The sequence below is a fragment of the Thrips palmi genome, unplaced genomic scaffold, assembly GCF_012932325.1.
Source record: "Thrips palmi isolate BJ-2018 unplaced genomic scaffold, TpBJ-2018v1 HiC_scaffold_2, whole genome shotgun sequence".
NCBI lineage: Eukaryota > Metazoa > Arthropoda > Insecta > Thysanoptera > Thripidae > Thrips > Thrips palmi.
The window spans coordinates 8528438-8553222 of record NW_023144629.1 but is presented as its reverse complement, the minus strand read 5'-3'; the positions used below and the strand labels follow the sequence as shown (position 1 = coordinate 8553222).

The following is a 24785-nucleotide window of genomic DNA, read 5'->3' as shown; positions in this document are numbered from 1 at the left end:
AAGATCAGCTGTGTATAACTGATCTTTTTCGAAGAGCGAAAACGCATCAGCTCAGTTTGTTTGCAGTTTCGGTGGTTGGCCTCATTGACCGCTCCACCGTGGCGCCGGTTTCCAAGATAAGCCTAGCACCGGCATCACGACTTGAGTGGAAAGAACACTCGAGTCGGGTCCAAAAACTGCAACGCGAGAAAGATCCGTATCTCTGAGGAGTGTGAGAGGGGACGCGAAACGGTCTGAACAATCGGCATGAGATCTCAGGGAAGCGTGCGACTGGTTGGTAGGACGCCGTCCTTGAAACCAGCATTTTTTACCAAGAGCGCAAGTGTACGTTGGGTAGCCTACCCTTCCGGCGCAGACTGTTGCCAAAAGGTGATCCCACAATGGGTCGGTCGGTCGCAGACGGTCGGTCGGACAATGGATCGGCAACGCTGTGGTGGCTTATGTGTCTCCTCGGTGGCTCCGGGCGCAGAGGCAGCGGCCGTCTCGAATGAGGACTTGGATTCGAATCCCAATGACAAACTTATTTTCTTTAGCTGGCCTGGGTTCGGCTCCCCGGAGTGAATCTTTTCCTAAGTTTACTTCTTGCATCCGGTACCATCACTCTAAGATTGATCGCGTAGCATTCCAGTGGCTGATTGGCTGATATGGTAGAGGTGTCAGCTGGCGGGAGGAAGACCTGGGTTCGACTCCCAGGTGGGTGAATCTTTTTCCTCAGGTTACTTCTCAAATCCGGTACCATCACTCTAAGATTGATCGCGTAGCGTCCCAGTGGCTGGTCGGCTGATATGGTAGAGGTGTCAGCTGGCGGGAGGAAGTCTTGGGTTCGACTCCCAGGTGGGTGAATCTTTTTCCTCAAGTTACTTCTCAAATCCGGTACCATCACTCTAAGATAGATCGCGTTGCCTCTCAGTGGCTGGATGGTCGATATAGTAGAGGTGTCGGCCGGTGGGAGGAAGAACTGGGTTCGATTCCCAGTTGAGTGAATCTTTTCCTCAGTTTACTTCTCAACCCCGGTACCATCACTCTAAGATAGGACGTGTCGGACAGGTGTGTTGTCGTAGCTCAGGTGGCAGAGCGATGGGCCGTGGAGGCTGGTTGGAGGCCATGCGGCAGCACATGTTTCCCGTTGGACCTGGTTCGCTACCAGCCAGGTCAGGTTACTAACCCTTTATGATTGCCCCTACTCCCCTCTCCTTCTGGGAGGGGGGGTAGGGGGGGTGGGAGCCGACGGCGGGAACTCTTTTGCATCCTAGAGGTGATATACAGAGAGCAGCGCCACCAAGATAGACCACCCATTTGCCACGCTTGGGGTGGAGGCTGACGGCGGGAACTCTCTTTTGCACTCTTTAACAGCCAAGATTGTTTGGAAGATATCTGGCCTTTAAATCAGTGTATGAGCCGCGCCGTCAAGGTAGGCCACCCATCTGACACGCTGCTGCAAAAGCAGCACCGCGGCGGAAAACATAAGCCATACTCTTAGCCGGGATTTGAACCCGAGTGCTTCTCTCTACGTTCGACACCTCAGCCCCCTGAGCCACCGAGGCTCTCCTTTATGTGAACCAGTCTGAACTTGGGCTAATTGTACCGCATTCATGCAGTCAACTAAGAAAAATGTTTCGGTACCCGGGATTCGAATCAAAGTCTCTCAGCGCGAACACCTCCTCTGCGCTCCCAGCCACCGAGACGATGAAAATTCGCTCGCCAATCTTGGAAGTAATGGTAAGTTACCGGATTCGAGGTTCAACAGAGGAAAACATTTCTATACCTGGGATTTGAACCGAACTCCTGCGCCACCAAATCACCCGGTGTGTCTCCGCCCAAACTCAGACCCATGGTTACCTGATTCTTCGGGTTCGTGAAGTGAGGTGAACTGAGAGTTTGGGAACCAAACTCATGAAAAGATTTGGGCGACGCTCTTGCCGACCAAGCCACCGGTTAGTGATGTTCCATGTGACCGTTCGACCGACCGACCCGTTGTGGGATCACCTAAACTCAGACTGTGGTTACCTGATTCTTTGGGTTCGAGAAGTGAACTGAGAGTTTGGGAACCAAACTCAGGAAAAGATTGGTGCCGACGAGACTCGAACCCGAGCCCTTCTCACAGCAGGCGACTTCTGAGCCCACACAGCTACCAACTCGCTTCATAGAAGTGGCCACAAACTTGTGCTGATGATACCAGATACAAGTGGTAACCTGATTAAAAGATGCCATGAAGCAGGAGGAAAAAACGCTGAGAAGGCAGTTTACTCAACCAATAAAAAAACACAGTTCTTTTGTAAAAAATACTTTGTTTAATCATAAATTATGTTTCTATTTTCAACAGTCAACGGTACCAAACTAGAATTTTTTTATAATCAAAACAGCATTTGCAATGCTTTTGGTTCCTATAACACATGGGATCTCTTAAATCTTAAATAAAAAGTCTTATACATTTCAAATTGAATATGGAAAAAGACACGACAGCAATATAGATTTGTACATATGATACAAGTTGATGCCCTACACTTGAATGGTATTACAAAGAGTAACCATCAGTTCAAAGTTCTAAACTCCTTAACAAGATAAACATTTTTACAAGCAATTAAAAAAGTACAAATAATTAAAACAGGCAGCATTTTCTTTTTTAGACATGTCATACTTGGGTTCCCACATACCACAAATCCCTTATCCCACATGAAGGAAGCAATTCAAAGAAAAGGAATGTGGGAGGATCAGAAGGCAACGTGAATCAGCTGCACATCAACAGAACTTTTCAATAACTGTTTACATCAAAACAACTCAGAAATAATGATTAAGAAGCACGCATGTGTAGCTGTAAGTCAGAATCTGATGTAGAAATCACCAATTCAGCAACAGTTGTTTGGTTCTAAGAGGCAAAAACAAAGAAGGACTTTTAAGGAAGACTTTTGAGAAGTTTCTGCTCCCATCAAAGCTGCAGATTGATGAAAACTAACTACAGCAATGGCAGAGTAATTAAAAAAAAAATTAATATAATATATAGCAATTTGCACAAAATTTGATCTATACATTAATGTCGGTACATACATATTGACAGATTAAACAGGCACAATAATAGTCACTATCAAAATTAAATAACAAGTAATAATCTACTGTACACATTAAATTAATAAGAAGCAAACAATGATGGCATTAAGGCGGCTCTAGCAAGAACAGCCAGATTGTGGTTTGTACTTATAATCTGCACAACCCTGCTAACTTACGTATACAGTTTGAGCAATACTCTATTAACTTAAAATGTCTTAAAGTAACATTTGCAGCAAGGCAGACAAACAGGCATCGTTTTCCACGAACATTTTCCCAACAGTGTTCAAAACCATTCAAGGATTAAAAGGCATAATAAAATATCAAGAGACTATGAGAGGCATTATCTATAAGCAAGGAAACAAAAGCAGCAGTGTTTACAAGTTTTACAAATCACCAGATGATTTTCAGAACAGAAATGTGCTTGTAACTAGAGCTGTTATTTTACTTTCTAGATACCCTGTTTATTGATTCCATGAAGCATATTTTCTTTCTTGTTTTAGAAAGAACTAGAGGGAAATTTGATCAAACAAGCACCTCAGCAACAACAATGTCCAGAGGTCAATAAATCTTTTACTTTACACAGAAAACATCCATTACATAAATGGATCCTTACTCATGATTTCAACAAAGCTTTTGAATCACATCAGAAGTATATAAACTGTCCTTGCCATAGACAAAAAGAAAAGAAAATCAAAACATAAATTCTATGGCACAGAGAGAAAAGATAGCCTTCTCAGTAAGCTTTAAAAGTTCATTTCAAAAACAAGTGAGGAAAAGTAACAAGAATGTGAAAAAGCTTCCACAGTCAGAAATATCACAAATTCTCAAATCAGTAACAAGAATACCTCATTTGAGACTTCATTAAAAGCAGCAATGATTAAATTTCGTGATTGTCAGGCCAATGTACTGTGAGTACATAAAATGATTGTCATGCAACGCAACAAATTTTAATTGTATGACAGTGTAAGGGGGAAAGCTTTCAGTATTAAATCGGTGGGCAGATTAGCACCATTTGAAACAGTTGAGAGAGTAAACTATGTTTTGTTAGTTTGCACAAGGCAGTACTCATGGCAGTTGTCACCGCCACACAATACAACATGCAAGGTTGACTGAATCCATTCAACCATAGATATTATCAGAACTTTGAACTGGAAGCACTAAAACCAAGAAGTGAGGGTGTTTTTTCCTATTTACACATAAATAAACACTTCCATGACTGTGTCTTTTTAGAACATTAGATTAATATTACATATCCAATAAAATAAACAAATAGAAATTCAATTTGTATTAATAGATTTAGCCCTGCATAATACCCTAAAATTTTATAAAAAATATAACATTTAGAAGTGGAAGATGAATATAGCACCAGAGTTTATCTTGTTTCAGATTATAATTTAAGTCATGTACTTGCACTTGCACACTGAAAATCACTAAACAACTTTTTATCACAATTAACAATGGGCCATGAACAGTCTATGATGATGAACTGTATCATTACTTGAAAGCAAGGCCAAAACAACTTTCACTTTAGTTTTATTACTTTTTTGGTAGGGAAACGAATGAATCTGGGTAGCAAAGACGGATTTCACAGGAATCATAAAGAAACTTGTCAAAGAAAATTAACAAAATATAGCTAAGATGTAGCATGGTGATAGTAAACAATCAACTGAAAATCATCTGTTATAGGTCGAGACTAGGCCTTTAAACACAAACTCTTTACAAAATATAAGATGAACATTTAAAAGTTTTGATATCATTCAGTAAAAAAGCTTAAAAATTTCAGAAGCCACAGGCAGAAATACAACAGGTTGCAAACTTCTACAAACAACAAAGAAAAGCATGAACAGTCCATTACATGTTTGGTGTACCAAAATAAAAATGATAATAAAATTTTTGAAAGCCCACTTCAGCTGTCAATTCTTATAAGGTGCTCTTTGCTAGATTTGAGCAATCCGAAAAGCACCAGTAAAAGTTACTTAGACAGACACCACATCACAGAGAAGACAATATGCCGAGCCACAAGCACAGTTCACACTTCAACCCCAAACACTCGGTCAACCACATACTCAAATCTCTCCCCTTCAGTAGGGTTCTTACTTTCCTGACCCTCAACTTGCCGTTCTGAGGTCTCATCCGTATCACCACATTGACATCCTTCTTGGGCACTGTACTCCTCAACCTGATCTTCATCATCTACATCTTCCTCCTCTTCTTCTTCTTCATCAGCACCCAATGAAGTACCTCTTTTCAAGGTGCTGCTTTCTGAGCGGCTCTCATCCAAATCATCAACATGAAAGCCGCTGTCTTCAGGAGACAATACTGGCACAGTAAGGTTGACTCGGGTGAAAAATGCCATTTTTTGCCTGTAAATGCCAAAGTTACACAGTTAATATTACTTCAAAAATGATGAAAAAGAAATAAATGTTATGCTCAAGCAGAGGGCACTTACTTGAATGAAATGACATCTGGCCGCCCGACACCAGCCTTGCTTTTACGTAACTTGTAAATTTCTTTGCTGGTCTTTTGAAGGAGCTTCTCTACTTTACGATCGTCCACATTCTTGCTATTTTTCCCCATTTCCGCCTAAATTGATTTAAAAGAAAAGAAAATGGATCAAGATAAGCCTTTGCGTGTGCTCTGAAACAATGTCACTGACAGTGCTGGTTTTTCTCCATACCTGTGCAATGAGGTTCTGGAACTGCTTGTCCTCCAGCAGCCAGGCAGCCAGTTCGCTGTCCCCTCTGGAGCGAGCTTCCTCCAACTGAGTCTTGAGCATCCTGAGACGACTCAGCTCGTCGCGCAGCGTCTCCAGGCGAGTGTGCTGAGCCCGCAGGTCGAGCTCCAAGTCCAGCGACGTGCGCGGGGCAGTGATATGGGGACCTTGACTGCGGTCGTGATGACTTGAATGACCAGACACGGAGAGCGTGGAGCACGAGGAGGGCGATCTCCTCCACCTCAGAGAACGCCGTTCGACAGAGTTACGCTGGAACGGCCTGCTCAAGCCGCTCGAGCAACTCGGTCTCCGGTACAAAGGCATTGCGCTGTCACTGTCACTGCGGTTTAGCTGTCAAACAGAACACAGAATATTGTTGAGATATTCGTTAAAATTTACGGTGGATAAATGCAGAAACAACATGTACTTTGAGAACCACTTACTCTGCAAATATATTGAGATTTAGCTACAGCAGCACTAGGTGAAAATGTTTGTGAGCGTTTTATCACCATTGCTGCTCTACTTGATTCTTCCCTACGTTTGTTTCCTTTTTCTGGCAGGAATACACATTCTGTATTGGTTTCCTTATCTTCAGTGTCAACCTCTGACACTTCTACAACTTGATCAAGACTTTCTTCCGGGATCCGAAGATCTAATCTATCGTCTTCCACAATTTCTTCACAATCCTCATCTTCAACCTCCTCTTCTTGACTTCGGAGGCAGGCAGCAAGCTCATCAAGCCTTGTGCACACAGTGGGATTCCCTAGTGGAACAAAGTATTTTTTAATTGAAATAATTCAATTTTCATAGGAAAGTGACTATCCCAAGAAGTGATTGTTGCTTACCTTGGCTTCTTGTAAGGGTGGACGTCTGGCTTGAGATAATAGTGGATTCATCAGAACTTTCTTCCTTCTGTTGAGAGTGGTGCTCTGTGACAGGTCCCAAAACTGCACTGCAAGCATTGCTTGAGGATGCAGCATTTAGATTACTTGGGGACATGAATCGGAAGCTTAGTATGTTGTACCATTTGACTGACACTGTGTCAGGATTGAAGTCAGCTAAGCTGACTTGAGCACAACCCTGAGAGAGACACAAAAGGAGGATTCCAGTTAGTTACAGAGGAGTAATATACGCCAAGGTTGACTGAAAACCGAGTGGCACTCACCAGGCACTCCTCAGGTTGAAAGTTGCTTGCACACCAAACATGAACTTGAAGTGTCTTTGCACACAACTTGCTAAGGGGTACTGACAAGGGAAAGTTTTCACCAAAAGTTGGCTTCCTAAGGTCTGCTACAGCTTTAGTGCAACAGGCTAGAGTAGCAGGCGCTGATGAGGGTAGCAGAGCTGCTTTAATATGTCTGAAAAAGAAATCAAACACAGTTAGGACCTATTTAAAAAGAAACAAACATTTCCACACTGTTGTTGAAATGAAAAGTTAACTTACACAAAACAGTTTTCTGGGATGGAGAGAGCAGCTAAATTACGCGCTCTTTCAATACCAACATGTAGTAAGCTATCGCAAAGTGAATACCTGTTGAGAAAGAAAAAAGTTGAATTGGGAACTTTATACCCAGGCATGGCATTGTCATGGACTGGTAATTAGAAGAAACGAAGAATTTGATAAATCTGAGCAAACGTCTTACCTTAGTTTGATTTGAACTTGCGCTGTCTCCAAGTTCATGTCGCAAAGCACCATGCCTCCAGGGCCTTGTAATTTCTTGTGCGATGCCTCAAACACACCTGAGTCGCCTGCTACTGACTCATCACTGACAGCAGCAGACACTGATCGCGTGTTGGTTCCGGATGACGTGGGAGTCTCTGAGATTGGGGATAAAGGAGGGTCCATTGGGGCCAGACTGGTGCTTGAACCGGGTCTCCGCAAATCAGAGGTTGAGCGCACTTCAACATGATCCGGTATATGAGAGTTCACCACACAATTCACATAATCATTAACACCGGCCTGATTTAATCTTAATTCTGCAAGGCGAGTTTCTAACTGAGTTCTATCTAAGGCAAGAAGAGCTTCTTCAGGTGCACACACACTGGCTGCCACTTGTTGGAGCGGCTGCTGGTACAGAGCAGGCTGGTGCGGCACTTGCTGCTGCTGCTGGTGTTGTTTGCGCTGGCGTTCCACATGCTCATATGCTGGGGGTGGACCAGTTGCAGGGTTGTACACCGGGGACACCGGGGACACCGGGGGTGATACTGAAGTAAATGAGGATCTTGGGGAAAGAGACGGCGAACCAGACTCCTTCAACAGACGCTCAACTCTTCTATGAAGGTCTGCCATATTGATGGGCTTGTCACTTGCAGTGGTCCCAACACACTGAGGTCCACCATAAATATCAGTGAAACTGAGTCCGCTACTCAGAGATCCCTTACTACTCGTGGTACTGAGGGAGCCAAGACTAGAGCTGCTAGAGACGGACAAAGTACTGGCCGAAAGAGTCTTAAGTTGCGACTCAAGAGATGTCATTGCACGTAAGACATCACGTAGTTCTTGAAGTAACTGTTGCTTCTCTTCGTGTAGCCTGACTCTCTCGGCAATTGTACGATTTGACATTTCTAATGCATTGTTCAGATCTTGTTTAACACGGCCAATTTCTTGTTGGATATCTGACATTTGACGAGGTGTCAGAGAATGTGTGCGTGGTGTTATTGATCGAAGCTCCCGCAGCAACTGCTCCTTCTCTTGGAAAAGTAATAGTCGGTCCTGATCAGATTCAGCTTGGCCAGGTATTACTTTTTCTTCTAAATCTGCTAACTTTTGCTGAATTTGTTGAATGCTTTTACGGGCTTCATCATACTTCAATCGCATACGGGCCATCTCAGCTAACCGGGTCCCCATTGACACCATCTGATATGTAACAAAACAGGTAGATCAGTTTACAGTGTTAACTTAAATGCTACCAAAATATGATGAAAAAAAAGAGCTCTTACCTCCCCAGATAAGTCTGTCTGGCTTGCTGTACTGAGTTTCTCACTTGGAAGACTAAGAGTTGAAACATCGGGTGAACTCTCACTCAGCTGTAGCCTTGTCAGATCATCCTTCAGTTTAGCTAATGACAGCATCAGTTCTGCCTTCTCTTTCTCACCACTCATCAATGACTTTTGTATGTTCCGGAGCTCAGCAACAATGGCTTGAGCTTCTTGGATATTATAGCATCCTCCTTGAGAGCTACTCAGCTTTTGTTCCACACTGGCAAAGTCAGAACGACACGTTAAACTACAATTCGCACTCAAAAGCCATTTGGAAACAAAATTTTAAAGAGAATTTAACTTACGATGCCAAGGTTTCTACTCCTCTTTGAGTGCTATTCATTTCTGCTCGAATCTGTTCTAGTTCTCGCTTCAATCTGGAAACACGATTCTGGGCCAACGCCACATCTGATTTGAGCAGGTCTGGATCGTACTTGGTGCTAACACTACTCGAGCTGGAGCACACTGCAAGTGGAAACAAACCGATTATGAGACGATTCTATTTGTCACGACATTGCCAACATCAAAACAAATGCATCAAGAACTCACAGCTTGTCCTCGAGTAGTTGAGCTGCTCGCTGAGGTGGTTGAATTCATCTTGTGCCAGGTACAGCCTTCGCTGCTTCACATCAAAGATTTCTTTTTTCGCCTGCAAAACAGAACACCACACATTAGACACACAGACACCACAAGGGCTGGTGGGCCGGCAGGGCAGGGCAGGTGGGCCTTACGATTTCGCACTGATAACACGGGGTGGTGGGCCAGCTCGGCCAGCTTCGCGAGGGGGGGTGGAAGGGGCGCGGGAGCGCGTCCCTGGCCGGAAAGGGGGGAAAGGGTGGACAGGGGAGGGGGCGGTGTCCAAGCGGTCCGAGCGCGGCGGAGGCCGGCATGGCGGAGGCCGGCATGGCGCCGGGGCCGGGGGGCGTGCCCGCGGTGCCCGCGCACACTCGCGCCCATGGCACCATCGCGCCGCGACTTGCAGTGCCGGGCCGGCGACGCGGCGGCGGGCCGCCAAAAAGCCGCCAAAGGGTTGCTGACGGCGGCCACCTCGAGGTCCTCGAGGATCTTGGCGGGCCGACGGCCGAGGGTGCGGGCGTGGCGTGGGTCCCTGGGCCGGACGCAGGGCTGCGCAGGGCACGGCGGCCCTCGATATGGGTACGGCCGGCGCGGGTCGGGGCAACTAACATGCACGGCGCACGGTGCGGGGCTGCGGGGCGCGGAGCAAGGCAGGCGAGCAAGGCGTAGCGTAGCACACCACGGCACGCCACGCCACGGCATGCCGCGCACGGCGCACGGCCCAATGGGCCAGACCCATCCCATCCCATCCCAGCCCGCTGACCCTCCCTCCCCACCCCACCCTCCGCCAGCTGCATACCAAGCCAGCATCCCTGCCCCCCCCCCCCCCCCCGGCCAGGTCCACTTGCCCATGGATCTGATTAGCCCGGCCCCCTCCCCCTCCGCCCCCTCCCCCTGCCCCACGGGAGATGATGATTCCGTTTTGGTTTCGTTCCGTTCGGCAGCTCAGGGAAGGGAGTGCCCCCAGGGAAAGGTGGGAGAGGAGGCGGGGCGGCGGGGCGGTGGGGAGGGGTTACAAGGACGAACCAAGGCTGTGTCTAGCTGCATACCTCACCATGCCTCCATTCCATGCCCGGCCGTTGCCTTCGCTCGCCTTCGGCTCCCTTTTGGGCGCCTTTCGAGAGTACCTAAAGCACTACGGGTGCTTCAGCACCTCAGGCTGAAATGCTCGAGAACCGTCATGCACGCCTTCGGGGGCCTTTGCCACTGCCGTGGCTCGGTGCGCCTCGCGCGCCGTTTTGAAAACGCCGTCGGACCGAGCGGCGGAGTGTCCTTCCTGGCGGATTACAAAACCACCAAGAAGCCGGCGTCGTCATGAATGATTCCATGGAGCAGGGCGAGCGGGCCCCCTTCCCGCTGAATGTCAACAGCCGCCGCAGTGGATTTTATTTCTTTCGAAATTTTTCTAGATCCCGAGCCCCCGTGGACGGAGGCCGTCGCCGTCGTCCAGCATCCGCGGCGTCGTCGCCGTGCCTCGCCGCGCGTCCGAGCCGTCCGAGCGCCAAGACCTGTCCGTCCTGGTCCTGGACGGCACGGCAGGCACGGCAGGCACGGCGCGGCCCTTGACACATTCCGCCGTACGGTGGCGTAGCATGGCGTAGTCGAGGAGCGCGCGGGGAGGGGGAGGGGGGCGTCACCAGGCGTCACGGCGAGGGGAGTGAGGGGGTGTTCCATTGGCGGGAAGGGAAGGGAAGGGAAGGGAAGGGAACGTAGTCCGAGGGGACGGGCTTGTCGTCGCCGTGCTCCGCAGTGCTCCGCGCTCGCCGTGCCGCCGGATCCAAAAGGCCAAAAGGCAGACGGCCTCGGCGCCATCAATGGAGGGCCAGCGCCAGCTAGCGCCAGCCCGCCCCGCGGATCACCACATCCCTGCCGCGGCTACCGCCACCACGAGGAGCACCTCGACGAGCACCACCGGGATCACCATCACGCGACCAATGACCAATGCATTCCACGCGGGCATCCATGCCGACTACGTCGACCACGTCGGCCACGTACGGAATGCCGCCGCCACGCCACCACGGGCCGCTCCGCTGCCTCCCAGTGCCACCACGCCACCATGCACCCACTGCCATGACGACCACGACGACCATGGAGGACACGGGCACCACGGCCGCCGAGGCGCGCCGTGCGGACAGGACTCCTCGTTTTGGCCGCAATTTGGTTAAGAAATGCATCCAGAAAGGAAGGGCGTAAGAACGCGCGAGGTGAGAAGAAGAGAGGGAATGCACACACACTCTCACACACACACATGCGCGCCGCGCCGCGAGGGCAGGGAGAGCGAGATAAGGGGAGAGCGCGCGACACGAGCAAGAGAGACGCGAGCGGCCACGCGCGCGCGCCCGAGAGAGAGGGGGAGCGAGAGAGACGGAGATAGAAAGATAGAGAATGTTGGAGGTTCCGGCAACGACTGCTCCCGCACTGGGCGCATTCCAGCAACAGGCCACAGCGCGCTGGCAGGCCGGCGAGCGGCGGGGAGGGGCGGGGAGGGGAGGGGGCAGGGGGGCAGGGAGGGGGAGGGAGCACGCCGCGGCCAGATTCCTGACATTCCAGCCACGCCACACGGACACTGACGGCACACAACCAGCCTCTGCGTCTCTCTCGCTCTCAGGAATGCAGGGCCCGGCGGGGCAGGCCTGGCGTAGAGGCCTGGCGCGGCGCGGCGGCCAGGCGAGTGGAGGTTGGTGCGCGGGGCTGCCCAGCCGCGCCGCCTTGGTTCCACAAATTTTGCAGCAGGGGAAATGGGCTCTGCTCGGCCCTTCGCGTCAGAGTCGCGTCGGGAGTCTCGCGTCGCAGAAAGCGGACAAGGGCAGGGCCGTCACGGAGGCGGTGTGGTCCAGGACGGCGTCCAAGACGGCGTCCGGGACGGGGAACGCCACGGGTTGACGGCCAGGTGACAGCCCGAGCCAACCGCCCCTGCCCCGGTGACCCTGACAGGGGAGGGGAGGCCTTCAGGCCCCTGCACCGCCAGCCCAGTCATTCCGAAATATTATTCCGCCGCTCTGTCTCTCTCGCACCCCTTCGGGCGGGCCCACGAGAGCGACAGAGCACCGCAACGCCTCTCCGGAATCGGACTGCAGTGCTGCACCATGCTGCACCGGCCCGCAGCCCCGGCGTGCCGCGCGTTGCGGCGCGACACGGCACGGCGGGTCACGAGGTCGTTCACAGTGCCGTGCTGCTTGTTTTGGTGTCACAATGACCTTGGGGACCTTGGGCTTGCACGGTGATACGGGGCGGCGGCACTGGGGCGGCCTGGGCTTGGGCGGCTCGGCCAAAACGAACGAAGCGCACACACACTGCACGGGCCGTTCAAGAAAAAGGACAGTGTCCTGAACTTGGCCGGGGATCGAACCCGCGCCCCGCGCGCGGACGGCGGCGGCGCCGCCATAGGGCAGGCCGCCTGCCGACCTTCACAACCCTTTGTCAGCAGGAATGCAAAGGGCAAGGGGGCGCGGGCTGCGCAGGCGGGGTGGAGTGGGTGGAGCACTCAGCCCTCGGGGTGCTGCAGACTGATTCCGAGAGTCGCTCTGTCTCTCTCGCACTCAAGTCCCCCGTAAGGGTGCGAAAGAGACTGAGCGACGAAAGCGGCCCTCGGAATCAGTCTTGCTGGAGCCCTCAGCCGTGCCGGGTAGGCCGCTCTACTGCGGGGCACTGCGTGGTGCCTACCCGGCGACGTCGCGGCGGCAAGGCCTATGTAGGCAAGGCCGATCGGGGCAAGGTTGACGGGGGCAAGATTGCAGGGGCTGCCGGCACCCTAACGCCCTTTGGGCCCCGCCCACTGCATGCTGCACTGGAACTTGACTCACCTCCAGGACGTCCTGTGCCGTTTGAAGGTAGTCGCGCAGCATGGCTTCCTGGATGGCTCGCCATTCCAGCCGCGGGTCCTCGAGCTGCGTACACTCTGCAACAAAACACGGTCACTCAGCGACAGGCACGACGTACGTACACACGACGCAATGCACACACATGCAGCGGCCAAACACCACCCCCGTCATGCAACACCTTTTGGCGCCTTGCGCGCACCTCCCCGAGACCCCTCCCGCCGTCTCCCGCCTCCCGGCACGCGCCACGCCACGCCGCGCCACGCCACGCCACTGCGTTCTGGGGCCCCGAGACAAGACGGGGGACTGACAGATGCCATATACGGCAGCTTGTCCGCGACGAGCACGGCGTGGAGCACGGCACGGCATCCCCATGCGGCGGACCGATTCCGAGAGTCATTTTCGTCGCTCTGTCTCCCTCGCGCCTACACGGGACGCCCCATGAGTGAGAGAGAGACAGAGCGACGAAAACGACTCTCGGAATGAGCCTGGTGCCTGGAATGGGAGCGACTCCACGATTCCAGCACGGCTCCGGCAATGCTTCCAGCAAGGCTTCCAGCTTCCAGTGCAGGGGGCTAGAGCAGCTAGCGCAGCCACGCTGCAGAGACTCCAGAACGCCGAGTAGTAGGAGGAACCCCGCGAGCCGCGGCACCGCGAGGAACCACGCACTCCAGGCTCTGTCTCTCTCGCACTCATGGGGCGACTCTCATAGGTGCGAGAGAGACAGAGCGACGAAAACGACTCTCGGAATCAGCCCACTGCCGCGCCACTGATTGGAGTAAAAGGATTCATGCCTCGCAGAGCTAACTACCATCGCGCCCGCCAGCCCCATGGTCCTCTTCCTTCGTCCTGGAACTGGGACTCCAGCTGCTCCAGAGGCCCCTCTGACCCGAGTATAATCTAGGGGTGCGGTCATAGGCCACGTTGGCGAATGTCACTCGCTTCGCGAGGCGAGGGAGGGATCGACCGACTACATATCCTTAATTGAAAACTACCCTCAGTGCATTGCGCAAAAATCAGGACAGAAAAGAAGAAACCTCCAAGTGGCGCCGCACGCCCCCTTCCCCAGCAGCATGACACATGGCGAAGGAAAGGAAAGGAAAGGTGGAGGACTGCAAGGACTGCAAATATTTGCAAGCGGGGCCGCGGGCCGGGCCGCCTGGGCCGCCTGCCGAGCGATTCACAAGAGTCGTCTCGCCACTGCCGTCTCTCTCGCACCCACGGGGCTGTCCGTGAGGGTGCGAGAGAGACAGCGACATGCCGATCTAGGGGGAGGGGGAGGGGGGAGGGCAAGCCCGGCACCTTTCTTTTGCACTTCGGCACTTGGCCTCTCCGCATCCGCCATCCGCCCCGCCCCCTCCTAGTAAATACCACGACAGTACTAAAACGGAATCCCGCGTCTCCAGCACACAGATTCCGAACAGTCGTTTCGGCGCGCTGTCTCCGTCTCTGTCGCACCCGCGGCACGTCCCGCAGGGGTGCGACAGAGACGCGACCTTTGGGATTGCTCAGAATTCCGGCAAAGCAGCCAAAGCGAGGCTTGGCCGACACAACTGGAGCACCATTCGTGATGTCAGAGGCAGCGGGCAGGCAGCGCGGCTCGGTGCGCGCAGCGCGGCCGGCATGGAGCGGCGGCGCAGACGGCCGCCCGGCCGGACAGGACAGACAGACTCGAGGAACCAATTGCACTACGGCATGCAAGTGGCTTGGCATGGCTTGGCATGGCTTGGCTTGGCGCGCCGCACCGCGCATCGACCCTTCCGTGCCAATCGGTGATTGGTTACATTGTGGCCGATTCACGTGCAGGCGGGCCTGGCGGGCCTGGAGACTGATTCCAAGAGTCGTTTTCGTCGCTCTGTCCCCCTCGCTCGCACTCATAAGGACGCCCCCTGGGGGCCTGGAGGTGCGAGAGGGACAGGGCGACCGAAACGACTCTCGGAGTCAGTCTGCTGGCGGTCCTCGAGGGAGGTGACGAATGATACCCCAACAAAATCAAGTGACATGTTACAAAAAAAAAAATTAAAAAATAAAAATGGGCAAAAAAAAATTGTAATGAAAGTTTGAGCTTCGAATCAGGTTTAGAAAAATCTAGCAGTGATGCTACAAAACTTATCCAAATTCAGTACAGAATGAATACTAGGCCGGAGTGGGCCATTTCCACCATAGTGGCAGTGAAAGATTAATATGTTAAAAAAATCCATCTACTGTACTATATATAATACATTTGGCAGAAAAAAATGTAACATACAAACAAATAAAACTCATGTGCCCACACCATGAAAGCACCCTCATAGAAGTAATGGAATTAGACAAAAAGCACATGCAATTGTACAAAGCTTGTAGTGAAGGCCAATTTCCAACATGCCCATGGCAAACAAAAACTCATACAGAACTTGGTAAAAATCTATCGCTTCTTGCTAGAAGCGTTGGGCAAGACTCGTGTTCTTCAAGAAAGCACAAATGGCATCGCTTGAGAGTGACCTTCACTTCAAATCAATATTCATGCAAAATGTGAAAAGAAAACAGGACTCACGGTTGACATGGTTGATATAATAAACTCCTATTTGGTTATCATATGACTCTTCCCAGCCTAACGGCAGTTCATTGCCAATGCAGTCCGCAAAGGTCTGCGGCTTTGTTATCCTACAAAACAGACAGTGCAACAGGTATTTGTTAAATTTATATACACAGACAACTTAGCTTAGAGTTTCCCCATGTGTTCACACATTATTTAAGAAAGAATAACAAACAGAGACAGTTTTGAACCTTCTAAGGAACACTGGAACAACTAAACAGTAAGAAAGTAAGTAAATAATGGATGCCGAAATGAATTTAAGAAGTGCTTGACAGTCAAATGGCTTTCAATAAACAAATAAAAATACGTTACTTTGGTCTAGGTAAATGACATGAGCAACAAGTAACATGAACAAGTAATAACATATAAAATATTTCTTAACAACATAAATTTGGAACAATCATTGCATTGGCCAGAAGGAATATCAATGCAAGGACAGCAGTTGAGCCAGAAAGTGTTGCTTCACATTAAATTTTGATAGGTTTTCATTCAGATGACAAAGTTTGTATTGCAATGTTTGAGGCAGATAACTTATGAGCAACTAAAGTAACAATCATTCAACTCCAAAATAAAAATTTATATCTTTCCAGGGCATGGAAACGACAAGAAATGTACAGGCATTCCAGGAATGTTAAAAATGATTTGGTTTATTCCAAGATTGATGGTAAATACCAGAGACGAAACACATTTCAAAATGAATGACATTTACCGTAGTCTTTTTGTTCAAACGTTACAACAGGTGACCGAGGGAATACATGAACGCGTTCCCGAAATCTCACAAATATTGAGAACGGGTAGGCACGCAACAGTATTTGTGATAAGTACACACAACAACATCACATGTTTTCGAGCAGATGGCAGCACCGTCGCGCTCGCGCCACAAAAACAACTTGCCAGAGGCTGTTGCAGGGCTGCATCTGCTGGAATTTGGCGCCAAACGGTTCAGAAAAATGGCCCAAAAATTCCCCTTCCCCCCTGGCACACGCACGAGGGCGGGCGCGGGCGGGAAGGCACGAAAAAGCTCTGGAATGCGGAGGCATCCTGGCGGGCGGAGGGCCGTCGGCAGCCTCTGGGCCTCTGGCTCTGCTTACCTGTCCCTAGGGTCTATCCAAGTCGTTTTCTTGTTGTGGTGGTCGATGAAATACACTTTGCCGTCGTAATCCCGGGCAAAATCCCATCCTTCAGGCAGCGGTATCTCGCCATTCCTTTTCCTTGGCATATTTCACTCGAAAAATCCATCCGTTGCCGCAGCGTTTCGACCACACGGCCTCACTCCTCCGCCATTTTGAAAGCTCATTACCATCAGCATTGCCGAGTGCCTGCCGAGCCAGCCGAGCCGAGCTGCGCCGAGCCGAACCGAGCCGAGCGGGGCGCGGGCGGGGGAGCACGGGGCTCGGGGGCTCGCGGGAGCGCGGGGCGGGGGCGAGACGGGGGGGCCCGCCGCGCGGCGGCAGCGGCGCAGCGGCGGCAGGGGCGGGCCGAGGGGCGGAGAACGGGGGGCAGGGGGGCGGGGACCGCGAGCGCGGGGTAGCGCCAGCAGCGAGCCAGCGGCCAGCCAGCGGCGAGCCAGCGCCAGCACTACGCGCGCCGAACGGCGAACGGGCCGGGCGCGCCGTGGCCGTGGTCAGAGAGGCCAGAGAGTCGGGGTTGCAGCAGGGAAGGGCTTAGCTCGGCGTCGCGTGGCGTCGCCGTCGCGTCGGCCGGACGCTTGCCGCTTGGTCTCGGTCCCGTACGAGTTCGAGGTACGACTGTGGAGCGGGCAGCGGGCCCGCGGCGTGCTGCTGCGTTGCGTCGCTGCAGCGGCCCTGCCCTGGCTGGGGCTGGGCTGCACGGCGGCACGGCCAAGCCGGTAGCCTCATCCCAGCAATCCCAGCCTGCCAGCCCCACGCCCAGCCCGCTCGCTCCTTCGGCTGCGTTCGGCTTCGGAACGCCCCGCCACGCCCCGCCACGCCACGCCCCGCCACGCCCCGCTCGGCCACGCCGTCGCGTCGCGGCCGCGGGGTAGGGGAACAGCGACGCGACTCGAAACTCGCTCGGTTGGAAGAGGGAATGCAGGGCCGAGGGCCGCCGAGGGCCGGTATGCAGGGGGTACCTCATGGCTGCGTTCAGATTCCTCGCCCAGCGCCCCTCCTCCCCGCCCCGCCTCTCTCTCGCGGGCCTCGCGGGCCTCGCGGGCCTCGCGGGGCGGGATGCGTCGCCGTTGCCGAAGTATACAGGCATCTGCACGCGGCAGTGGCGGCACGCGGTGGCAGTGCGACTCGGCTTCGGCTCGGGAGGGAGGCGGCTTCACTTTGCTGGAGACTGCAGCCTCAACAGGTGGTTGGCGTCGCGCCGCCAAGCGCACGGGGCTGCCTGGCCGCCACTGCAGTCATTCGGGGAAGAACTGACCGCTGGAGATACGCCACGCCTCGGGGACTTTTCACGCCGGCCCAGCGAGCATCTTTGATGCATGGGGTAGAGACGAGGTCCTTTACCCCAGGCTGGCCTGCTGGCGGTTCGTGGCCGCATGCTTCGTAAATTCAGGTTCTCTTTCACTGGCGAAAAACCAAAAAAAAAGGCCTTTGCCGATACTCCATGCCTTTAGTGAACCATGGAAGTCCCAAAGTTAAATATCTCTCAGACGCGGGGTGTCGCTGGAAGAAGTTCTTTCTCCGGTGTTGCAGAAACGAAGTTGGGACTTCCCTGAGCGCATGATAAAAAGTAAAGACTGTCTCAGTGGTGTGGAAGGGAAGGGTTGAAGAAATAACTTAGTGTCCACTCATCTGGTTACATTTTCTTTTACTCTTTTATGCATGGGTGCTTGTCCATCCATAAATGAATGACTCACAAGAGAATACACTTAACAAATAAAAGGGGACAGTACTTAGAAAGGCAAGATAAGAGATGTAACAGGAACCAGTTAAGAATTTGCCTTTCTACAAGTGAAGTAATCTAGAACAGTGGAACTCATCTACTATCTTGCTTTGGTTAAAGTATATGAGTTTTGAACTTCTTAAGAACCATAGACCTAAGTACTAAACATTGACAACATAAACACGCACAGGACATACAAAGACGTAACTTATAACTGGGTAGAGTACCAAAGAAAAGAATAAGAAGGGTTATTCTGAATGTGTTTCAGGTACAAAACAAAATAACAAGTAAACAGGACAAACAAACAAAACAAATAAGCAGTATTCACACCCACTTTCATAATTCCATCTGCCTACAGAAAAATTGAAACGACAAAACAAATATTATAAGTTTTCCAAAAGTAAATTTCACGAACATTAAGTCACTTTCATGACAAAAGGTGGTAACTTAAAAGAGTAAACAAAATGGGTTGCCCTCTGCTGAGTTATGCACAGCCAGGTAATAAATAAAGTATGGTTAAAAAGCAAAAACAAATATATTTTCTGAACCAAATTAAGTGCAGCACTACGGGACAACAATTAGGCATTAATTAAATTTAACACTAGAACACAAACTCACTTAAGTGAGGAAAAAAATTAAATTTAGATTTTACTGAGAAAATTGAAATTAGAGGTGGAAGATTCTTTTGATAAGTTTAATAAAGTAGATGATGTTATGTGATTGAAAAGAAAGCACTTAAGAACAGCTCAAAATAATGACCCATTAGTTAACTATTTTGCTTGTACAGAGTACAAGTGAAAGTGCTACTCATCTTTGTCAAATCAAACATTGAGCCTAACAATCAGTTCAAATTTCAGTTCTGGAGTGACCTCAAGAGGCACAGAACATTTCCATTGCTCTGCATTGCACTGGTTACTGCCGGGTCTATGATTGCAGAATGTTCAAAATACTCATTAAAATCAATAGGTACAAAAATAAATGACTAGAATAATGACTTGCTTATACCTATAGTTAAATAAGACCTAAAAGTTAGGTACAAGACTTGACTTTTCAACAGCTGTGATCGTCAAATACCTTAATCACTTGGCCATATGAGGCCACAGTATATTCTTAAAACAAACCCATACAGTCTCATTCACGCACACCTTTACAGACCTCATTCTTAAAGTATCTGCTGGATACTAGTGCCAATTTTCCAAAAAAACTTAGTCAAAACCTCATAACTAATTGTGTTCCTCTTTTCAAACAACATCTCAACTTAAGTGCATTTATGACCTGCACTAATACTCTTCAGTCAACCTGTGGGCATTAATTTATAGCAATCAAGCTGTACAAATAAGTCATTAATATCTTAAAGCCTTTTCAAGGAGAGGCTCTGATATCTTTTTCTGACATTTGGACCTTACTGTAAGAACACATCAAAACTCTTTGGGGTAATTCTCAGTGGAATGTCATGAAACCACTTGGATATCCTGCGTGAGTAGAGTTGGCACAACAAAATATTTTGACTCTTATCAACAACAGACAACCCCATTAGTTTCACAAAATAAAAGGAATGAACAACAGTCTACATGTTTGGAACAAAATCTGATGCATCATAGCGTGTCCAGTAACAGTAAAATATACTGTTCAAAGATACAACAGTTTTGCAAAGCCCTTCAAGGAATGCAGCAAATTAATTGTCATTGGTTAACATTGGTACTAGAAATCTTAGATCCTTTTTTTCAAAAAGGAGAAAAAAAGGCTACCTTGTAAGCACTTGAGTTGCTGGGAAAAAAAGTATGCTAAACACATGATTTAAAAAGAAAAGAAAAAACAAGCCACATAGACATTCTACAAAACACTCAAAATGTCTCAAAGTAACCATTATTTAAATATAAAATTTGAGTAAGACATGTTTTGAAACACACACATGAAGAGAATCTGGATCAACAACAAATGATGACTGGAAAATCGTGTCAAAATACCTAATATGCAGACTGGAAATGAATATGTGTGCAAGATATGGAGATCCAGTCTCTCATAAGAACTTCTTGATTAAAGTTTGGCCTGATGATAAAAACAGCAAGAGACAACACAGACAGAACGAAAACTGACAAGTCAAGTCACAAAAAATATTCAGGTTATGAAATATTACTTGAGACAAATTTTACACATGGGGCAGAAATCAAGCAACACAAACAAAACAAGGGAGAAGACAGAGACAGCAAAGAAAGAACACAAACAAAATCGGAAACTGAAAATCATGAAAAGATGAGAACAAAATAAAGCGAGTGTTAAAGGCAATACTAAAATATAAACTATCACAATCAGAAAAATACATAAAATTGACTAGAGTCACCAGTAGCATATTTTGCACTAAGTTCTGATAAATCTCTGAAAAAGAAAATAGTTTAAGAATTTTCAATACATGCCTACTCAGTTTAAAACCACCCTAGTTTTAAAGCATAAATACAATGTTCTGTACAGTTAAAATATCTATCTTGGAATAATACGGAATTCAATAATACTTCAGATACACAATATAGCCCCACACAAACCTCACAAGTTCATAAGTCCTACAGCTGTCTAAATTGAGATAACATCGTAATTGGCGAATGAAACCTTCATAATTATTTGGTATTAGAACAAAAATGCTGCGATGGAAACTTCTTTTGTCAAGGAACATAAGAATGACTCACACACTTTCATTTGGCATAGGCACACCCATACACACTCCAGTGTTAATCACTTACACATTACAATGCAATTCTGTTCTTCTTCATTGTCTTTTGTGATCAATAACCAGTGATGCAGGGTTTAGGTTTGGACACAAACACAACCACTGATTATACCTTTTGTAGTCACAACCAGTTAATGAGAACAACTTAAAATTATTCCATGAAAAAAATTCAATACATCACCTTTGCTAACACTGGCTACATTTAACTACAATAGTCTTATGTTAAAGCATCATAAATATGGTAAACGAGTTATAGAAACAGATACATAAAACATGGTATGTATGCTGTTTACTCAGCAATATTCCAAAGTTTGCCTGAAGACTTTCCTTCCCAGTGTAGAATTTATAGTACGGTAATCCAAGAAACATAACTGGGGAAGTGTTCTTAAGAAAACCTCGTTTAATTATCCTGCAAAAACAAAGAAGACATTTAACAATAATTTAAAAGGAAAAAAGTTAATGGATTATGAAAAAAAAAAAAATTATTATTGAAAGAATTATTACTCACCAAACTAATATCATAGTCTTCTCATTTCTTAAGTGACTTGTAGTGCTCTTTCTCAGGTCCATTATCTGGAGCCTCGCATTCGAAGGATGCTAAAGCTAGAGCTGCAAGCAGAAGAAAAAAATTGTGTTCAATAAACAGGTGAACATTTGAGTTGTGGAATGAAAATTCACAAGTAGGAGTTCTGTTACACCAACCGTTGTCTGTCAAAAGAGGACTGGTCTGAAGATACATGATAACATCTGTGTTTTTGGGGAATGGGCAAACAGCCTGCTTCCATGCTATGAACTCCGTCACTTGCTTGGCTAGCTGCCAGAACTTCTCGAAGTTGACGTGTCCATTGGGAAGTCTAGAATCACACATACATCGACAAAATTAAAATTTGAAATAAATGCAAATATTTTGTACATTGCACAATCTTTACCTGTCTGCACAGCCCACATTCAGGAAGTGAAGGTCCTTCACTAGGAGGTAGAAGAAAGGCACGACAATGTAGTCGTTGGAAGCTTCTGGAGGCTGATGCGCACCAGGTACTTGTGCAGCAACATTCTGCTGCTTGGAGCGCTTGACTGCAGCAGCCAGGGTAGTACGGTAGCTCTTGTAGTTGTCGCTCATGCTCATAAGATTCTGCAGTACCGTGAAGCACTTGACACAGTGCACCTTGGACCACTGAAAAATGAAAATGGATTCCCAAGATTATTCAACTGCACTCCATTCGCAACACGCTGAGCCCTTAATGGAACACCCCCATGGAGACTCGAAATGGTTCGCACTCGCAGCCTGAGAGTTGTGCGGGTGCTCTCTGCGCAGACAAAGAAGGAGAAGGACCCGAAGGGCGAAGGGCTCGGCTTCATGGCCCTCATGACTACACAGTGCAGGGCCACGGCGCCACGGCCGCCATGGGGTTACGGCCGGAGCTAATCTCACGTGGGGCTGCCACGGTCCGGACTGGGGGCTGCAGGCCTGCAGGCCCCGCCCGCCTGGATGGAGCCTGGCTCGCCTGGCTCGCCTGGCTGTAGCGCGGTGCGCGGTTAGTCGGCAAAGCTAATCTGTCCCTGGGGCCTCGTGTTAGTTGTCGGCCGGCCCCAGCCTGTTGCCCCCACCCACTGACACACGAACCCGGCCACTATTTCAATGGGGCAGAGTGGTGGAGTGGACGATAGGTGATTTTATCCTTCCCTGCCCCCCAAAACGGAGAGAGAGAGACAGAGCAAATGCAATTTGAATCGATTCGGGTGAACAAAGCAACAACTTGGCAGCGCCTAAACTGCAGGTTTTTCGCGATCGTGCACATATTATGCAGCGCCGTTCCATTGCTCCGTGCTTATGCGGGCTGCCTGTGAGTGCGAGTGGGACAGAAGGTGTTCCGTAATATGTGAACGGCCGCTCCGAACTGGCGCTTAAGACCAGAGGGAATCCTCCGGTCTATGAGGCTGCAGATTGCTGCAGACTGATTCCCAGAGTCGTTTTCGTCGCGGTCTCTCTCGCGCTCATGGGGCGTCCCGTACAGGTGCGAGAGGGACAGCGACGAAAACGGCTCTCGGAATGAGTCTGCTGGCTGGGCTGGGTGTGGCCTTTACTTTCCACTCCATGAAAGTTTCCCAAACGAGCATCCTCCGCCCCACCCTCATTGTGCCGAGCCCCCTGTGGCCTCCCCCTCCTCCCCCCTGGCAGATTGGGATTGGATGGCATTGGTTTGGACGGCCCTTTCGACCAAGTTAAGCACCTGTCACGCTCCCCAGAGCTCCTTGGCGGCAATTTGAAAATAAGCAAGTGTTCCTGCGGACTGATTCCGACAGTCGTTTTCGTCACTCTGTCCCTCTCGCACTCATGGGGCGTCCCCTGCAGGTGCGAGAGACGAAAACGACTCTCGGAAGTGTCTGCTGTCGGCAGTGGTTCTCACCGTCTTCTTGAGGCGCGCCACCGGCGCCAGACTGAGGCCCGCGTTGATGGCCATGAGCGAGTTGAAGTTGCCGATGTTGTAGCACTCGCGCGCAGTCTGCACCCAGAAGTCCAAGACGCGCAGCCGCTGCTTCTTCTTGGGGTGCTGCAACACACCAACACACAGTGTCACACAGTGCCACACAGTGGACCGGCATGAGGACGCGGACGGCGGGGCTAAATCTCAAGCACACGCACAAAGGGAAACGAGGTAAAGGGCCCAGGCTGTGCCGCTGCGCCGCTGCGCCGCCGGGGCGGTTTAGAGAGGCGCGGTGTGTCAACCGACAGAAGAATAAATAATACAGAGGGTGGGAAAAGGGGGGGGGAGCAGAGGTATGCAAACATGCTGCTGGGGCCGCGCACGGCGCACGGCGCCGACGGGGCAGGACCGGCAGGGCGGCCAGGGCCGTGAGTGAGGCCAAGCGGCGAGGCATGGTCCATGAGGCCAGTGGAAGTTCCGAGGGGTGGCCGACTCCAGAAATTTCTGTACGAGGAACATGTTCCGGACGGAACATGTTGGAACATGTTCCAATTTTGGGAACATTTCGGAACATCTCGGAATAGAGGGAACATCGGAATCATCAGGAACATCGGGGAACATTTGGAATTATCTGGAAATATGTTGGAACATTTGGGAACATTCGGGAACATCAAGGAACATCTGGGAACATTTGAGAATATTAAGGGAACATCTCCAGAGTACCTCCATTGCTGTCGAATGCAATGCAAAGAATAGATTCTACTTGATATCGCTATCGAATTCTGTCTTCTAAGCCAAACTGCAAATCTGAGTGTCGGATAGTCTGACCACACCTAAAGTCGAACCTGGGTCCAAACTTCTTCGATTGACTCAAAATGGACCGGTTGACCTTGCCCTGTTTCCAAAAACACCCCTCTTTTGCTATTCTAGCTTTGTAAGGGGATCCTACTTTGCCCCGTAGACCATGACGGACCTGCAGCAGTGCCCCCGGGCCTCGGATCGAAAAAGCCGACTCAGGGTAGTTCATTTGGTCGTCCAAACACACCAAATTTGGAGTAGATCGGACCGCGGCAATTCC

At 49.8% G+C, this 24785-nt stretch overlaps 2 protein-coding genes across 3 annotated transcripts in view; both read right to left on the bottom strand.

Moving 5' to 3' along the window:
• Positions 1-2268: 2268 nt before the first annotated feature.
• LOC117647535 (protein kibra) lies at positions 2269-16925 on the bottom strand. The gene is made up of 14 exons (XM_034389312.1): positions 16798-16925; positions 15665-15774; positions 13117-13211; positions 9287-9386; positions 9043-9202; positions 8699-8957; positions 7402-8615; positions 7203-7289; positions 6924-7116; positions 6604-6838; positions 6202-6521; positions 5723-6109; positions 5495-5628; positions 2269-5408 (listed from the first exon to the last, which is right to left on the bottom strand). Exons 1-14 carry the CDS (start codon positions 16923-16925, stop codon positions 5075-5077), a joined length of 3756 nt encoding a protein of 1251 aa, XP_034245203.1. The 3' UTR covers positions 2269-5074.
• A 1539-nt stretch (positions 16926-18464) lies between these two features.
• The window catches only part of LOC117647531 (ras-GEF domain-containing family member 1B-like), a 110494-nt gene continuing 104173 nt past the window's right edge, over positions 18465-24785 (bottom strand). For both annotated transcript variants that reach the window (XM_034389306.1, XM_034389307.1), the window contains 5 exons: positions 23690-23833; positions 22211-22455; positions 21984-22135; positions 21790-21890; positions 18465-21690 (listed from right to left, as the gene is read on the bottom strand). In XM_034389306.1, the coding sequence (XP_034245197.1) occupies positions 21811-21890; positions 21984-22135; positions 22211-22455; positions 23690-23833 (621 nt within the window). In that variant the 3' untranslated portion in view covers positions 18465-21690; positions 21790-21810. The remainder of the gene's footprint in view (positions 21691-21789; positions 21891-21983; positions 22136-22210; positions 22456-23689; positions 23834-24785) is intronic.